The sequence below is a fragment of the Streptopelia decaocto genome (assembly GCF_964273445.1).
Source record: "Streptopelia decaocto genome assembly, chromosome: 2".
Classification (NCBI taxonomy): domain Eukaryota; kingdom Metazoa; phylum Chordata; class Aves; order Columbiformes; family Columbidae; genus Streptopelia; species Streptopelia decaocto.
In genome coordinates this window covers 133,145,675-133,162,925 of record NC_138655.1, presented here as the reverse complement: position 1 = coordinate 133,162,925, position 17,251 = coordinate 133,145,675, and the positions used below count along the sequence as shown (strand labels likewise).

Genomic DNA, 17,251 nt, shown 5'->3' with positions numbered 1-17,251 from the left:
ATTATGGAAAACGAATGATCCTGCAACAGTTTTGTGAGAACAAATGTTAATATTTGTCTTTGGGAAGGATCCAGCAGTACTTGCTATGAATGAATAAGGGTGTCTCCAATTTCCAGTTTAAAAGAGCTACATGATTCCTCCCTTTTCTGCCCTCCTAGTATTTCTGAGCTGGCTGGCATTCAACAACCAGTCACTAAATCCCACGCATCTGGGTTTCCTTGTGATTTCAGCTTGACAAAACTGAGGTGTTGTTTCATTCTACCTTAAATACCTTTACTGAAGTGTCTAAAAACTTGCTGTTAACCTGAGCTTTCTCTGTAATCAGTGGAGATATAGAACTTTCTGAATGATCCTATTTCTTGCCATTACCTAGACAGCAAGTCTTGAGGCTAAATCTAGTCCTTACACTAAGAGTTGGATCTGAGGGGATGACAGAAACATTTATTCAAAGGGGACGCTTCTGGGTCACATTTTTAGTGGTGTTTTCTCTCATAACTTCTATTAAATTTTTTTCTTTGCTTAAATATATATTCTAAATGCCATTTCTAGACAAGTAAAAAGAAATTAAAATTATTCTTTAAAAAATCAGTATATTTTCAGAAAACAATAACATTTTTTATTGTTGTTGTTCTATTATATTGTTGTTGATGTACCTTGAAATAATGATCAGCCTGATACACATTATAATATTGTAATTCAGACTGCAGCTTTCTCTCCACAATGAAAGAAAGAATTGAATACAATAATTTGGATTGTGACCCTGCAAACTTCTCTTAAACATTTCATCCAAGATGGGCAAAATTGGAACCTGGAGTTATCATTTGGCTCTCCCCATCTATCTAACTACAGAAGAAAAAAAGCATAGATTAATAACTTGAAAGGAAATTAATAATTGCATTCTATTTTAAACATGGATTTCCAAAAAGAAAAAAGATAACAGAAATAATGTATGTCAGTAAATCAGAAGAAAGAATGGAAGAAACCTTATCATTTAGGAAAATCCAACCCAAATATAAAGAAGCTTTAAATGGGTAAAATGCTATATGTGTGGTTTAGTATGATAACTACTTGAGCAAGGTACGTTTGTACTTTACAGATTCTGTTTTTCGGTCCAATTTCCTTTTCTCTCTAAGATGCTCTCCTACTGGAGCCATAACATTTTGAGCACTAGCTGTTTGTAAAACCCTTTGTGGTTCAATACCATCTGTGGCCCTAAACATGAAGGATGGGAGGACCCTAAAGCACAACCTGCAGATCACAGTTAATTGCACACTGGCAATGTCACCAGATTCATCTAAATGCATGGCACTGTGGTGCCTGAGCACAGAGTTGCAGCCTTCCACTTCCCAAGTCCTCAGCTTTCTGGAGTGATGAAGAGTGAAGCATAAAGCCTTACTGGGACCCATGAAGGTAGAACGTGTCAGTTACTCTTCTCTGTAGATACACGCACCATGTCCACACACAGCAAAAAACCCATTTTCCTTCATTTGTGCTCCTACTCAAGGACTACCAAGAAATTTGCAGCGAAATACACCGTGATGCAATTTGGGAATAACAGCTTTTAGAAAACCAGCCATGTAGCATGAATTTTAGCATTATTATTTTGCTTCTATAATTTTCTCTTTACAGCTCCAGTGGTATAGTTATATGCTGCCTTGATTCTTTTATTTACTTTCAAACATGCATCACCCTATGGATGCTGGCAGCTGAGGCATCCATTTTCTAGGCATTACTCTACCAAAATCAACAAAATAGTCAGTGGGTTATATCACTAAACTAAACACCATATATTAAATCTACACACTGCAAGTTGCAGTGCTAAAGGACTGTGTCTTTTACACATTCATTAGTGCTAGCATCCTTGTTCCACTTAAACATAATATGGAAGGATGTATATATAAAATAAATGAGTATTTATATACTGGAGTATTTGTATAAACAGAGAAGCCTGTGGGACCACAGCAGGTTCCCCAATTACAAGTCAGCCACAACTTTGCAATGTGGTTATTGGCTACAATCAAACAGAAAAAAATATTTCTGTTGGATTTTGATTTCATTGAAAAATACCTCGGACCCTTAAAAAAAAAGGGAGGGGTAGTGGTATCATAGAATTTGGGGAGAAGTTTACATGGCTTTGTAATCAACAGAATGCCATCTCATTATTTTTTAATGGAGTTTTTTAGTAATGAAAAAAATAATTCATTTAAACAAAGGAAATATGCCATTTAAAATGTGTATTTAGATTCAAATAGTTTTATTCTTTTGAAGAGTAATATGGATGCATTTTCTCCTCCTGATGTGTTCAGTGTTTCAGAAGAACTGCTAGCAATGATGTCAGCACATTTCATAAGTTAACGGATGTTCTGCTATCACATATCAGACACTTTCAGTGTTCAAATGAAGAATGTTAATACAATGCTATGAAAGTTCCATTGTTAGGTGCCTTTGTCTGTATGAAATTCTTTCAATTTGGAATTCCTAAAAAAAATGTAATTCTTAGCAATATTCCATATACAGCACTTGGTAATGTCCTACTGATTGGATACATTAATTGTGTTCTCAGCTTTCAAAAGATCTATCTGTTACTTACTACTTTTTATCTAATTGAAACTGCTTGCATATTCATAGCATTACAAGCAGAATAAAGGTTGCAGTATCTATCAACAATAAAAAAGACACTGCAAAATGTGTTTAAGGTACATTTGACTTTGATTTATGTGATACATGAAGTCCTGGAGCTATGAGACTTTTGCTTTGAATGTACTGCAGCTATACACTCCTAGCACTCTCCCTGGGACTGGTCCAAACCCCGTTTCTTCTAGCAGCTTTCTATCAGATCTAGACGTGCAGAGCTCAGAAGTGATTTTTATTCTCTGGATGTAACGCAGATCACTATATAGAAAATAAACACTGCATGATCCCTCCTGTGGAAAATAGATATTTGTTCTTTCTTGTTTTGCTCTTTTCATAAGTTAAATATAGGTCATTCAGACTGAAGGTATATGGTTGCTCCTTACATATAGAGAAATTTAACACTTCTGCAGGGCGAGAGACCAAAAACTGAGCAACTGTAATCACTTGAGAAATGTAATAGCTATGTGCTGTGTATGATGGCTATTATGAAATGGAACTTAAACCTAAAAATGAGGAAAACAGTTAGCTTTCTCCATTTATGGAGCTATGCCACAGTTCTGACATAATTCATAGCCAGACAGAAAGTTCCAGTTGTATCCACAGACATTTCATAACTCAGTGTAGTGGAAAACTGATATTGAAGAAAGATTTTTGCCAAGTAAAGTTATTCATACACAAGCTTCCTTCTCATGACAGCTTCCCCACTGTACTGCAAAGTGATGCTGGAACTCTGCCTTGGGACCAGCACTTTCTACATCCATGATGAAGGTTTATGCCCTGAGATGAGGTGCTTCTAGTCCCCCATGCTCTCCTTCTTATACTTGCTACCCCACAGTTTCGTACAGAGAATTTTCTAGTTGTTTTTCAACAATAACTTCATAAGTGGTGGATCTTCAGGATGTTTCCTCCATGACTGCAAGAATTTAACGATCATCTGGGGCTTGGGAGCATTTTTTCAGTTCCCTTATTACTTATTCTTAAATAGCTGCAGTTATCAGCGGAAAAAAAAATATTTGGAACATCCATTTTTGCCTTCTAGGACCAGAAAAAAGGCATAAAGAGAAAATAATAGAATAGGAAAAAAACTAATGCACAGACTCCTTACTTCTTGCTATTAAAACCAACTGCAACAACAAAAAAAACCCACTAACGAACCAACCAAACAAACAAAAGCCCACCAAACAGACACAGCCCCCCCAGTTTCATCCCTATGCAAATATGACTTCTTGCTGATATGTAGGAATCTAGAATCATATCCAGAAAATCTTGCAGAGGCTTTTCTCAATATAATAACATTGGCAATCATGTATACGATATTTCTTGTATACACTGGATGTATTTATCCTTACCTTTGGCTTAATTTCCTGTTCTCAGAAATTTCTTCAAACAGACTAAGCCTCAGATGGCTTAGTAATCCCCACATTCCCTGCAATTGCAGTCTGACCTTTCATAGAGGTGAACGTGATGTGCGGAATAACTTAATATTAATCAGAATAGCATGCTTGAGGTAGCTTCTACATTATATAGGGAATATACATAAAATACTCTATAAACTTTTCTCAAAAATTGTACTATTCCACTGGTCTGATGTGCTACTCAGAATACATCTAACCAAAAACTTTTAAAAAAAGGGGTGTAGCAACTCTATGTATGCAGAGATGCCAAAGCTGCTATAAGCCTGCTGCCACGTATCCCAATAAATTACTGCAGGCAGAGTCTTTGTCCTGCCCCTCTCGCCCCAGGACACAAGAGGAAGGAATGTCTTGAGTCAGAAGACCAAAACACTGATGCTTGGCAAGATTTCTGAGAGCTCTGAAATGGCATTGCAGTTCTCTGGAATCTTTCATGGATAACAATGGTCACTTAGGCAAAAGATACTTATTTCTAGAAACATGCCTCTGGACTGGATTCAGACATGGTTGTCATAGGCAAAGGCATCAAGGTGCAGCGAGAGGGGTTGTTCACTGGGGAAGGGGCTGGAGGTCGGTGATAGCTTGTGGTGCGGGCTGTGGCCTTGGGGGTAGGGTGCTGTCCCACAGCCCCCATTAAGGTGGGAAGGATGAAGGCTGGAGATGGCTGGGTGAGTGTGTTGGGATGAGGCAGGTCCATGAGCATGCAGATGCTGAAGAACCCAGGGGGCCCTTGGCACCCTGACAGCAGGTCTGTGGCAATGTGGGTGACACAGACACAATGAAAACTCTGCTGTTTAAGCAAGGAGGTAGTAAAAAGGATTTAAGAAACAGGTGAAAGGCCATTTTATCAAACTGATAGACTTTTGTGGTGTTCTGGTAGGCCTTTGACGGAATTGTGGGTATATTAGATGCACTAAAATTATGCTTCATAACTAGAAGATTTTAGCTTTTGTAAAGTAGAAAGAGATGTCAAGGAAGGAAGAATGAAAAGGAGGTCAGAAGGACATGAAGCCCTGGAAGCAACTAATGTCTCACTTCTTGTACGTGAAGATGGCCTTGTAGTTCACCTTTGGAGCCTGCAAGGGATTCACTCAGGAACCACATTGTGTTACCAGGAAGATTCCATTAGCCTGAAAACAGGGTGGTAAGTATGTGCCCCTTCTGGCTGTATTTCTATCAGTGCTGTTGTATGAAGAATGCTGGAAGAAAGATTTGCCCTGAGTCTGTGCTCCTCTAACTCTGAACTCATGTTGACACTGAGCTTCCCACCTGCAGGCACTGCAAGACCTTTGCAATCTTCCTTCTAAAGCCTGTGCATTGCTGACATCTAACAATATGACAGTACTTGACATCTTGAAACCTACATAGTGTCAAGTCTAAGACACACTTTTCCTTTCATGAGGTCCTTAAAAGTGAAGCAGATGTGTACATCTTCTATGGAACATTTATTATTTTTAATTTAATCGCTTAATTTAAGCATATCCATCTGTAAATAATGAATATGGTTATTAAACATTGTTTAACAAACAATGTCAAACATATATTTAATATAACTATATATTTAGCTATTTATTTTGATTCTTTTTACAGAATCTAGTTATCATTATAATAATAGTTTAAATAAGATATGAGTCATGCTGTAGAACCTCTACTCAATGCTTTATTATTTTAAAATGTTGTGTGTCATATTACTGTTAGCACAAGATGCTATTTCATAAAGATAGGAATTACTTACAGTCACAGTACCAAGAAGTTCAGTATACAAGTCCACTATTATGACAAAATGTACAACTGCATAGCAATTAAGGTAAGCTGGTACATGCGGATTGAAGAGAACTTCTTTTCCAGTGATCTGTATAAAGCAAAACATAATACTCTTCAACAGTGACCTGCTCCAGACTGTTATTCCTTAGTATTCTTTATACTCAAAAAAAGATTAAGGGACATAGACAATTGCACAAAGACAATCTACTACCAGAAGTATTTACTACCTAGTGTGAGACAGAGTTTAACTCTGTGTGTGTGTATGTATGTCCACAGCTAAAAGTAAAAGAGAAATTACCGTACTCTATAGAACAGCTTTGAAAATCTCTTTAGGAAATGAATAACGAAAAGATAAATAAAAAATACTGGTTTTCCTTCAAATAAAAGGAAAAAAAGCACAGCTAAAACATTTATTTCTTTCAGTTTCTGTTCCCATTTCAAGGGAACATGCTTTATGACTGCTAATTTGCTAATTTAAAATAGCACGTGTAGAGTTTTTAACATTGATCCAGTAGCATTAAGAGGTCCAAGTAAATTACACAAAACTGAAAGCTCATGCATGTTCTATTTACCACTGGGATTTCCTCAGGAAGGCCAAGTCTAGGTTTGCCTGGTCCCCAGCCTGGCCCTTTGAAAATGACAGAAAGCTTATTGCAGAATCCAGGTGTGGCCCAAAATGTGTTCCAAATATGGGCTAAGGGACGTAACTGAAAAGAAAAAAAAGAGCAAGTAATTTTTCACGGTTAGTAAAAAATAAAATTTAACATAACATATTTGATTCGTTTTTAGCTCTCAAGTAAATGATTTTTTGAAGTCTGTAAAGAGAATAAATTACAAATAGATGAAGACAGTAAAAAGTTCAGAAAACCTGACTGAAATAGCCAGGAGCCATATCAAGCCCTTAGTTTATAGTGAGGATTACAATGACTTCTGTGCAGAGGAAAATCTGCCTTTCCTGTAATCAACCCACAGAATTCAATGGTATGTTGTTGTTATGGTTTAACCCCAGCTGGCAACTAAACACCCCACAGCTGCTCACTCACTCCCCCTGCAACAGAATGTGGGAAAGAGAACTGGAAGGGTGAAAGTGAGAAAACTTGTAGTTCGAGATAAGAACAGTTCAATAATTGAAGCAAAATAGAACTGAATAATAATTACAATCAAAAACATAATAATTTGTAATGAAAACAATAAAACGAGAGAAATAAAACCCAAGAAAGACAAGTGATACAAATGAAAAACAATTGCTCACCACCAACCAACCAATGTCAAGCCAGTACTCAAGCAGCAGCCCCCAGCTAACTCTCCCCCTAGTTTATATATAGAGCATGCTGTCGAACGGTATGGAATATGCCTTTGGTCAGTTGGGGTCAACTGTTGGAGCTGTGTCTCCTCCCAACTTTTTGTGCACCTCCAGCCAGCTTGCTGGTGGCATGGTGTAAGGAGCTGAAAACACCTTGACTTTGTGTAAGCACTGCTCAGCAGTAACTAAAACAACCCTGAATTATCAACATTCTTTCAACAACAAATCCAAAACATATCCCCATAGTAGCTACTACGAAGAAAATTAACTCTATCTCAGCCAAAACCAGAACAGTTGTATAGCTATATTTACGGCAGTTTTAAACCAGAATTTGATTACTGGGACCTTGACATAGCATATGCTCAATAACTAAATTACTTAGTATCTTACTGGAATGGACATGATTGCACAGGCTGTGGCCATCCTTCCAGCTTTCAGTCTAGATACACCTGCAGCAGAATTTTCATTTTTGAGATGCCTCCTTGGGTGAACAGCCATGAAAAGTAAATTGGGACTTAAATAATTCTCAGTCCTCGAGCTTTTCACAAGTTTTATCCAGCTTAAGGGAATCCTGGACCAATAAATCTAAGAAGCGCCACACTGAGTACTTTTTCTTCTTTATTTCTTCTTAAAAAACAAAACCAAAACAAACAAAAAGCCCCTATACTCAATCTGTTCTTGAGGTTTTCTTGAGACCATGATGGCTGCTATATAACACTGTACAAATCACAGTGGAGTACGTAGAATAGCAAATATGCAGAAGAGATTAAAAAAGTAAAGATATTACACCATGAGGTTATTAATGAAATAGAAATATTTAGAGAAGAAAAACAACAGATAAATATGTATTTTTGTCTGTGCATCACTGCATATTGCTCATTGCTCTGCATATGGAAAATGGACATCATTCAGTCCAAGGCCTGCTATATCTTCATTGTAATTAGTTCTCAGTTTTACGGTATTGTATTTTCATAATGACTACAAGCTCTGCATATGCTCAATGCAGCGAGTAGAAACAATTGTTTTGTAATAAAATACTGAAGAAATTGTAGGTAATTTAACTGACTGTAGCAATGCAAGGATGGCCTCAGCTGTGCTTGAGAGGAGTTTCTTTTGAACATGAGGGCCTCTTGAGGGTATTGGTCAGTGATACAAACTGTAGCACCTGGAGCATGATGGGATCAAATGAATTTACTGGATGTGTTAAGCCATATACAACTTTTGTATCTTCTGCTTCAAATGTTCCTGATGGAAAAAGAAAAAAAAAAGAGAACAACCAACAATCAAATTCAAAAGTATACATATTTTTGCCACATTATCTAAATACGAGAGAGAACACCTTTTTTTACTTACCAAATATCCTGTCCCAGATAATTAGTGTGCCGCCATAATTTTTATCAATGCAGTAAGGATTTCTACCTATAATAAAAATAATGTATAAAATCAGTAATTGCAGATGTAAGAATACCTGCCACTGAAATGAAGGGAAATCATCACTAGCATCAATTTATAATAAAATTATTTTAAAAGGTAGCTAATTCACCACCCCTTATATGTCTATAATTTTTTTTTTCTTACTTGGCTTATTGCTCTCTTTCTCCTCAAATTCAAACATACAAATCAAAAGTGTCACACCCAAAATTTCTGTGAAATAGAAGGATTAATCTGGACAGTAAATTCAGTTGAAAATATATTTATAAAGACAAACTAAAAAGCAAACAAAAATCATTTCACCAGTTTATACTGAAGAAAATCATGCTTAGTACATTTACATACAATGATCTCATCAATGTCTTTCAGCTGTCTCTATCTTCTATGCCATATGTCTGCTTTCACTATTATTTACTTCAGTGTGAGGAAAACTGATCCTTCTACCTGTTTTCTAGGGACTTTATTTTTATATAAGATGTCCTATCAAAAGTATGAGCAAAGAAACATTGATTACATATTCCCAAATTTGTCTGGAGTGACTGCATAACACCTGATCAGCTCCAGAGTGATGCTGCTTAATTCTGATCAGGATCATAGGATTAGTCTGGATTTACAGCAGAGCAAACAAGAGCAGAGTGTCTCCCTCCAGGATTACCAGTACTTGTGCAAATTTCAAGGATTAGACACTTACAGCACCACAGTCTTTTTAAAAAGCCTATGCAGTGCCATAAACACTTTACACATGGAGGATATAATAAATATTAATAACATCCTCTGTACATATAACTGCATTAGAGTCTGTTTCAAATTATTTTGTTCTTCCATTCCCTTATTATCTCTGCACACTGAATGAGCCAAGGGCATTTTTGAAATCCACTTCTATTCCTCAGATATGTTCATGACAGTTTTCAGTATGCAGTGGAGTTATTAATGTAATTTAAATATGCAGTACATTCTCAAATGTCCCTGAATATTGATGAAAAATCAATCATCATGCACTTTTGTGAAGTGAGATTTTCCACTAATTCAGACAGCTGAAACCAAATTCCACTAAAATATTTAACAGTCCTTCTTCTAAAAAGCAACTGTGTGTTTTCACACATGCAGTGCTTGAATTTGAATGAAAAAAGCATGTTAGTGATTGACAAGTTGATGATGTTTTATTAGTTAGGGAAGGGTGATAAATTTTTTTATCGCTCTTCATATTTAAAAATGTTGAACTGTTGAATAAGTGGTTACACTTTTAGCTTACCATGATGAACTCTGTGATGACTGGGAGTATTAAGAATCCACTCCAGAGGTCCAAGTTTGTTGATAACCTTAAAAAAAGTAATTTTTCAATGAATTTGAAGATACTGTATAAAATCAAGAAGAAGGATGGAAAAGAGGGAGAGGAAATGCATAAAGATTATGTTTATCTTAAGGAGAATGTATTTTTTTTTCCCTCTGAACCATTTCACTGTATTACTGTTACAAGAATTTTCAGTGAAAAAAAAAATAGTAAAATGGAAGTTAAAAATTAAAATTCTTTTTGATCCAGCAGTAAATTTTCTTCTTACTGTTCTTATCAGTTCATGATTCCACACAGATACTTTCAAGCACATTTTTTAGCTATATCCATTGGCACTGCTTGGGATCCAGTGTAACTGTAAGATCCCAGTTATGTGAACACTTGATATCATCAAATGGCTGACCCAGAAAAAAGTAGTCCTACCTGCTTTTTCCTTCTATCAATACCCTTCTTTTACTCTGGCACAAATGCAGTAACACAACAAACCTGATTAGGGAACTGATGCAAATTAAAATCATTTTTGTTTTTTTCTAATTTAGTTTAACTGGATCAGTTCCTCAGTCTGATCCAACATATGGTCACAAATAGACTGGCACGAGTCAGAGGTATGAAAAGAAAGTAGACCAGCAGAAATTCACAGTGGAGCTGTGATCTAAGGCAGTGATTCAACTGTTCAGAAAATCCTATCTTGATTATTTTAATACCAGACCAAAAGTGACAGAAACTGTTGATTGCCAATAAAATCACTTTAATGATTCAAGCTTCATTAGAAAATGCTGATGAATTAAACTTCTATCAGCAGGGCTTAAGCTAAATTAGGTACTTTCCTGTGTTACAGAGCCAGAGGAAAGCCAGTATCAACTTCACATTTTGGTTAGCTCAATGGAAGTGTATGGATACGCAAGCAACTACTGCTTAATCCCCAACACAAAACCATCAGTCACAAGTAGATGGAATCACTGGATGACCGCAAGGATTTCTGTTTCAAATATACCCACTACAAGAACGACTTTGAGGTGCTGGAGAGAGTTCAGAGAAGAGCAACGAACCTGGTGAGGGGGCCTGGAGCACAAGTCTGATGAGGAGCAGCCGAGGGAACTGGGGCTGTTTAGCCTGGAGGAAAGGAGGCTGAGGGGAGACCTTATTGCTGTCTATAACTATCTGAAAGGAGGTTTTAGCATGGAGGGTGTTGGTCTCTTCTCTCAAGTAACAAGTGATAGGACAAGAGGAAATGGCCTCAAATTGTGCCAGGGGAGGTTCAGATTGGGTATTAGGAAAGTGTTATCATGCACTGGAACAGGTTGCCCAGGGAAATGGTAGAGTCATCATCCCTGAAGGTGTTTGAAAGACATACAGATGAGGCTCTTAGGGACATGATTTAGAAGTGGACTTGGCAGTGTTACGTTAAGGGTTGGACTTGATTATATTAAAGGTCTTTTCCAATCAAAAGTATTCTTTGATTATATGATTCTAAAATTGTACCTATTCCCCACGTCTGATCATGACCGCATTGCCTTGCAATTAATAAAGTGTGTGTGGGGGGGGGGTAGCAGCTAAATAAAAATGCTTAGACCTGAAGAAACAAAACCCAGAACCTATCCCTTTGTCTTTTACAGAACTTAATTAGTAAATTTAATACTCATACTGGAGAAATGGGTGATCTGTAATATAATAATAGAGAAAATACTGGCAAAAACCACCTTAAGCAGAGAGGCAGACAGTCATTACTAATGAGAGCAGGCTCATTCATCTACATAACTAAACATACAAGGATTATTATTTATTTAAGGTTTACAAAACAAAATTATGTTAATTCAGAGCTGTGCAAGTGAAAGTAGATCTGGAATCAAAAAGTAGACACAGGACATTCTGTATTTAAATTTCTATAAATCAGGTAAATATCACAATAAAATGAAATCATACCTTATGTTAATTTTTGTCTTTAATAGCAGCTAAAAGAATGTCTATTTAACAGGTTAAGCAGAGCATTTCTGTAACCAAAGGAGTATAGAAATGAGCAAATTCTTCAGATAGAGAGAACTGTAACATTTGGAGCATCTCTCTCAAAATCCTGCACACAGTTGACTGGAAAAGCAGAATACTGGGACAAGTTTGTTTTGTTTCCTTTAACTCAGAAGCCAAGGACAACACAAGTAGGACCATTTGTCTTTCTCAGTTCTCCCTCAAAATAGGTTTAAGCCTGAAAAGACCATCTGAAAGTGAGAAACAACTCATCATTCATGCTAGCTCCATTTCCCATCTTTCTCAAGCAGAAAATCCCACTGTTTTAAGCTATGTAAGATGTGACCACTAAATTAATTTGAGTGAAATGTCTTGGATAGAACTGCAGCCCAGCACCTGAGAGAGCAGTGATTTATCTACTGGGCCACACCTAACTTTGATCCAATTTGTTTTAATATATTTTTAGATCAATAGTTTAACTTCCTGTGTGTGTGTGAAAATAAACCAAATTTGCGCTAGGAGAGCAGGGAATCACTATGGAATATCAGCCTTCACTTTAACCTACAGGTGGATTATAATAAAATGTCCTCAGAATGAATGCCTTCAAGTCTTTCATATCCAGCTGATTAAATTAATATTTTAGAATTAAAATTCATCCTTTTGAAAGTCCATGTAATACACCAGTATGCTAAAGTAGAACTTTTGGTCTTGGGCTCCCTAAGGACCTCAGGAACTTATGTAAAATTTGAAATAAATATTTCTGACTAATCCTAAAGAAAGTATTTTCTTTGGAAAATGAACCTTTTTTCATACTTTAAAACAGTCTTTATTTGGATGATGACATTTACAAATCTACTGAAATATCTGCTCTGCAGCATCATTAGTGATTGATATCTGGGCCTGCTTCAATTCATTTGGCCAAGGTTACCTCCATTGCAAAGACATACTAGCCACACGATGATAGAAATACCATCTGAGATAATTATAACCATATGATTTTTAAGCTCAGAGGTGGTACAGAAGTCTGTACCTGACCAAGCAAAGATCCAGCTTGCTGAAATCAGCAATCCAAAAAGCAACACTTTGGCTAAATCACATAAAAATATTTTTTCACCAGATATTCAAAATGGTAGAGATAGTAGGGTGCTATTTTGAGAACCTTCTCTTGCTATCAGTGAGTTTACTTCAATATATTTAGCGCATCTCTAAAACAGAAAAAAAATGTTGTCAGTGAAAACTTCGGGTGCCAAAAATTTTATAAATATTTTTTAAAGGTATAATTTATAAATATATCCACATATCATTCCAACAAACAGAAACGTATCACCTCTGGAAAGCTGAATTTTGAAAGTTCCTGCAGCACCACATGGCAAAGAATGTAATTATTTTGTCGACATTTTCTATATTCTACCATCTTACCAGGGGCAAAACTCCTACAAGCAGATCTTTCACCAAAGTATAATAAATTGTCAAGGCTAGGATAGTCAGGCAAGAATCTGACTCTGTCAATGTCAGGCTGATGAGAACTCACTGAAGTCACAGTGAAAGGCATGAAGTTCATAGGAACTGACTTGGAAGAAAATTTAATGTGGTGCAAACAACAGCTCATGTTCAAAAGAATGGGAAGAAAGGCAGCGGCAGGTACTCCACCTACCCATCTACCCTTTGGCTGTCAGTCTGGCCTCATTTCTGTGCCTTCACTGTGCGCAGACATTTTCCTTAGAGAAAACCAGGCTTATGCTGCAGTTGCAACCAGTCACTAAAGTATATGCAGGGCTAGGTCTCAGTTGTTCAAGACAGCAAAATATTTTCAGCTTGAAATAGCTTTGTATTCACAATGGCTTTTTAGAATAAGATCTTTCACAATGTTTACATTTCAGGCAAAATAAAAAGTTATTAAAATTTCAGCACAGCTCTCATGGGGTTTTTTTTCAGGATTTTCATTGAAGAAAGAAAAAGGTTTCTGCTACTATGATTGTTCTATGCAGCAGAAAGTTTTGTTTCAGACATTTTTACTGGAAAGTAATTTCAAAATGAAAAACCATAGTGGAAATGTCATCATTCAATATCCCTATCAATTGTACTTCGAACCCTATTTCATACTATTGACAAGAAACAGAGTCTGCTTTTGATTTTAAAATGTTCTTGTTCTTTATACCATCAACTTGCAGTGATTTGGGGAATACAGAAAAACAGCTACCAATCCTCTAGAAATTGAAATAGCCCAACTGCTGTCCAACAATGACCTTATCTGCATTTTGACCAATATGGCTGGTGGGTTTATGCTTGTGTTTTCTTCCCTGATACAGACACCTAGTGTTCTAAATCAATTCCTGTCTCCAGTTGTTCCTCTGTCAGTTAACACATCATGGACACCTCAAATCCCATGCCAGTGACCCACAGATGAACCACAGCATTCCAGCTAAAGTATTTTCCTGTTTGCTTCATGTATTTTTTAACATCCCATAGCCACACTTTCACTTGCCCAAATCCTTATAAATGGACTCTATAAACTACCTACAAATAAGATATATGGGTATCTCATGTGTATCACTTATAAAAGATTTGTCAGATCTCTTCACAAATCATGTATTCCTATTGTTTTTTTTCAAACAAACAACATATTCCCTCAGTTATTGTGCATGGGTATCACTAAATAATAAAGCAGAATTACTGACAGCACCTGAAGCAATTCCAAGAGCAGTTTAATAAATAAGAAAGGCTAAAAGCTGCATACTTAGAAACAGTTTCCACACATTACTGAGCAAAACATGCTGGAAGCCAGATCTTCATACATAATGAGAACTAAATGTTTTTTTTTTCTATAATAGTAGTTCTTATATAAAGATGTTTCCTCTGTGACAGCAAATCCTAGCCTAAAGGAAAAGAACATTATGCAATATCTCCTGTGGCATGTAAGCACCTCCGTTTGCGGTCTCAGAGTTTGTCAGCACCAAGGGAAATCTTTATTGCCTGGTACCCGCACCACTTCAATGTAGTTCTTGTTTAAATAATGAGAAAAAATCGTGACACGAAATCCTAGGGAAACTTTACATCTTGTGTAACAACTCCTCCTGTCACCACTACAACATGAATCTTAACTCCGTTTCAGCATGAACGTTAGGAAGGAATGTCAACAGAGTAAAGCAGGCAATGTTCCAGTAAAAGTAGTTGTATATTAAAAGTTTATTTTTTTTTTCTTTGAGCATAAGAAAAGCTGTTTGCAGCACAGCATTACTTTGAATATCATAGTATTACTGATCTACAGGACAGGAGAGGGTAAATTCATCCCTAGAGCATCACTAAGGAGCACTTGGAACTTAACTTTGAGGTTTCTGTCAGAACAATTGGTAGTAAAACACATATTACTATCGATTTCCTCATCAAAATCAAAAGAAGATTTTTATTCCTGGTATATACATCTATACTTCAGATAGTCTGGTGGGGAAATTTAACAACAAGGCCTTAATTACATTCCCCAGTAGAGCTGCTGTGCTAATTCAGGACAACACACCCATGTATTTATACAGATGGCCCTGGTGATCATATTTGCCATGTGAAATCTCTACAGGGAAGCTGGGGAAAGGCAGAACTCCTGGGATACATGCTCATCTGCCAGTTTCACACTTTGAAATCCTCGGCAAACCCTGATTTATATACCACCAATGTTTTCCTATCTGATTAGGCAGTTTTCTGTTCCACTAAGCATGTAAAATGGATGTAGCCAAATTTCCACACTGAGGAGAGAAAAAACAATATTTATAGTTTAGAAATAAAACAAGCAGGAGGAATCAGGCCTGTTAGGATTATGAAGACTTTCATAGGGGGTGAATTTTTGATAATCTGGATTGTAAATATGGGAGAAGAAAGCCTAGTTTTAATGGATAGTCCAGTTTAGGCCATACCTACATAATAAATACACAGTGTTAAGAAAGGTGTTTATAATAAATTATCTTGAAGGCAGGCTGTTGTCACTTTTCATTGTTTTACGTCTTGACCAGGAGGTAAGGTTTCAATCAAATTAGCATCTTACGTGAATATTTCAGTTAACACTTTCAAAAAGTGGATGCAAGGTGTTTTTTTTTCTTTAAAGGTTGAACTAAGCCCTGGTGTGGGAAAGATGAGCACATATAGGAAGTTTTAATCAAGTTATCTGCTAAAAATGAGAGAAAACCTATACTAACTGGTTGTTTTAACTGCAGCATTACAAATAGCAGAGCACGGAGAAAGTCACTCTTTCAGTCATACATCAAGCTAAGCATTTTAAACAAACTCCAGGAGAAAAATTGCTATACAATTTCAGTATTTTTCAGCAGCTTGACAAATACATGCTGGCAATTGTGGGGAAAAAAACAGAAAGTAATAAATCAACATGTCAGTCCTGAAATAACCTAAAATACAACCAAGTCTAGCTCTTCACCTTCCTTTTTAAATAGATCAAAATCTAGTCAACGTATTATGCTTTCTGTTTTTAGCAAATAAGGGTCTTTCAGATTTTTGGTTGGCTTTGAAGACATAGCTAATTTAAACAGACTTTCAGTGAGTCCAAGCTATGAGAAACACTCGAGAGTATTGCATGTAATATGCTAAGATAGAAAATCAGAGGGTTTTTTTTTTTGACAGCAGTATCTCTGACTTATCTGTGCATTAGTGTGATATACTTTCATTATTATACTAACTTTGTTTGGTAAATGAGTTATATAGATTGTTTCACAGCATGCAGAATGTACGGAAATTAGTTGCATCTCTAAGTAGCTCATTTCACTTTTATCTTGATAATTCTCAGAGCCACTGGGTACAGATCATTACTCAGTTCATCTAAATTACTTACATATTTTTAATCCCTCTCTATTCTGCAGTTCAGTTGAACGAGAAGCTAGATAAGAACAAAATACTTATTTCACTGTGTCAAGGCACTTCTGGGTAGACTCAGATATTTGAACATGCCAAGGAGCACTCTGATTTAAAGTAGGAGGCTCACCCTGGAGCTACTAAAGTGTAAAGTTGTCATTCCTAATCATAATTGAGGTCCTACGTGCCAAAGAAAGAACTCCAAACCTCATCCCACTACATTTTTCCTGATTAAACTGTGTTCAAGTGCAGCCTACACTTAGCAGGACAGGAAGAGTGTGCCCTCTTATGAATGTTTTTTGGTTGGTTGGTTGGCGGGGGGGGGCGTGTGTGTGTGTGTTTTTGTTTGTTTCCTCTCTTTTGTTTTTGTTTCTATTTTTTTATTTAAAACAAACTCCAGGGTTATATGCCTTATGTATCTAGAAAGGTAATACTTTTCTTCCCTAATGGTGGGAGTGAAACATGGAAAAGTGGAACACATTTTGGAGTTACTGCTAGTATTTCCACTTAGTGATAGTATTGTTAGCTGTGCTCTTCTCCGTGCTCTGGCAAGTACAATGATGACAAGACTTTGATCCTGCAGGTTGGTCAGAAAATCTAATA

At 36.5% G+C, this 17,251-nt stretch overlaps 1 protein-coding gene across 1 annotated transcript in view; it reads right to left on the bottom strand.

The window, feature by feature from the left end:
- Positions 1 to 17,251, bottom strand: part of AGMO (alkylglycerol monooxygenase) — a 186,176-nt gene that overhangs the window by 80,398 nt on the left and 88,527 nt on the right. Inside the window, exons 6-10 of the mRNA XM_082045599.1 lie at positions 9,797 to 9,863; positions 8,467 to 8,532; positions 8,279 to 8,358; positions 6,383 to 6,517; positions 5,782 to 5,898 (exon numbers count right to left, since the gene is read on the bottom strand). Coding sequence (XP_081901725.1) covers positions 5,782 to 5,898; positions 6,383 to 6,517; positions 8,279 to 8,358; positions 8,467 to 8,532; positions 9,797 to 9,863 — 465 coding nt within the window. The remainder of the gene's footprint in view (positions 1 to 5,781; positions 5,899 to 6,382; positions 6,518 to 8,278; positions 8,359 to 8,466; positions 8,533 to 9,796; positions 9,864 to 17,251) is intronic.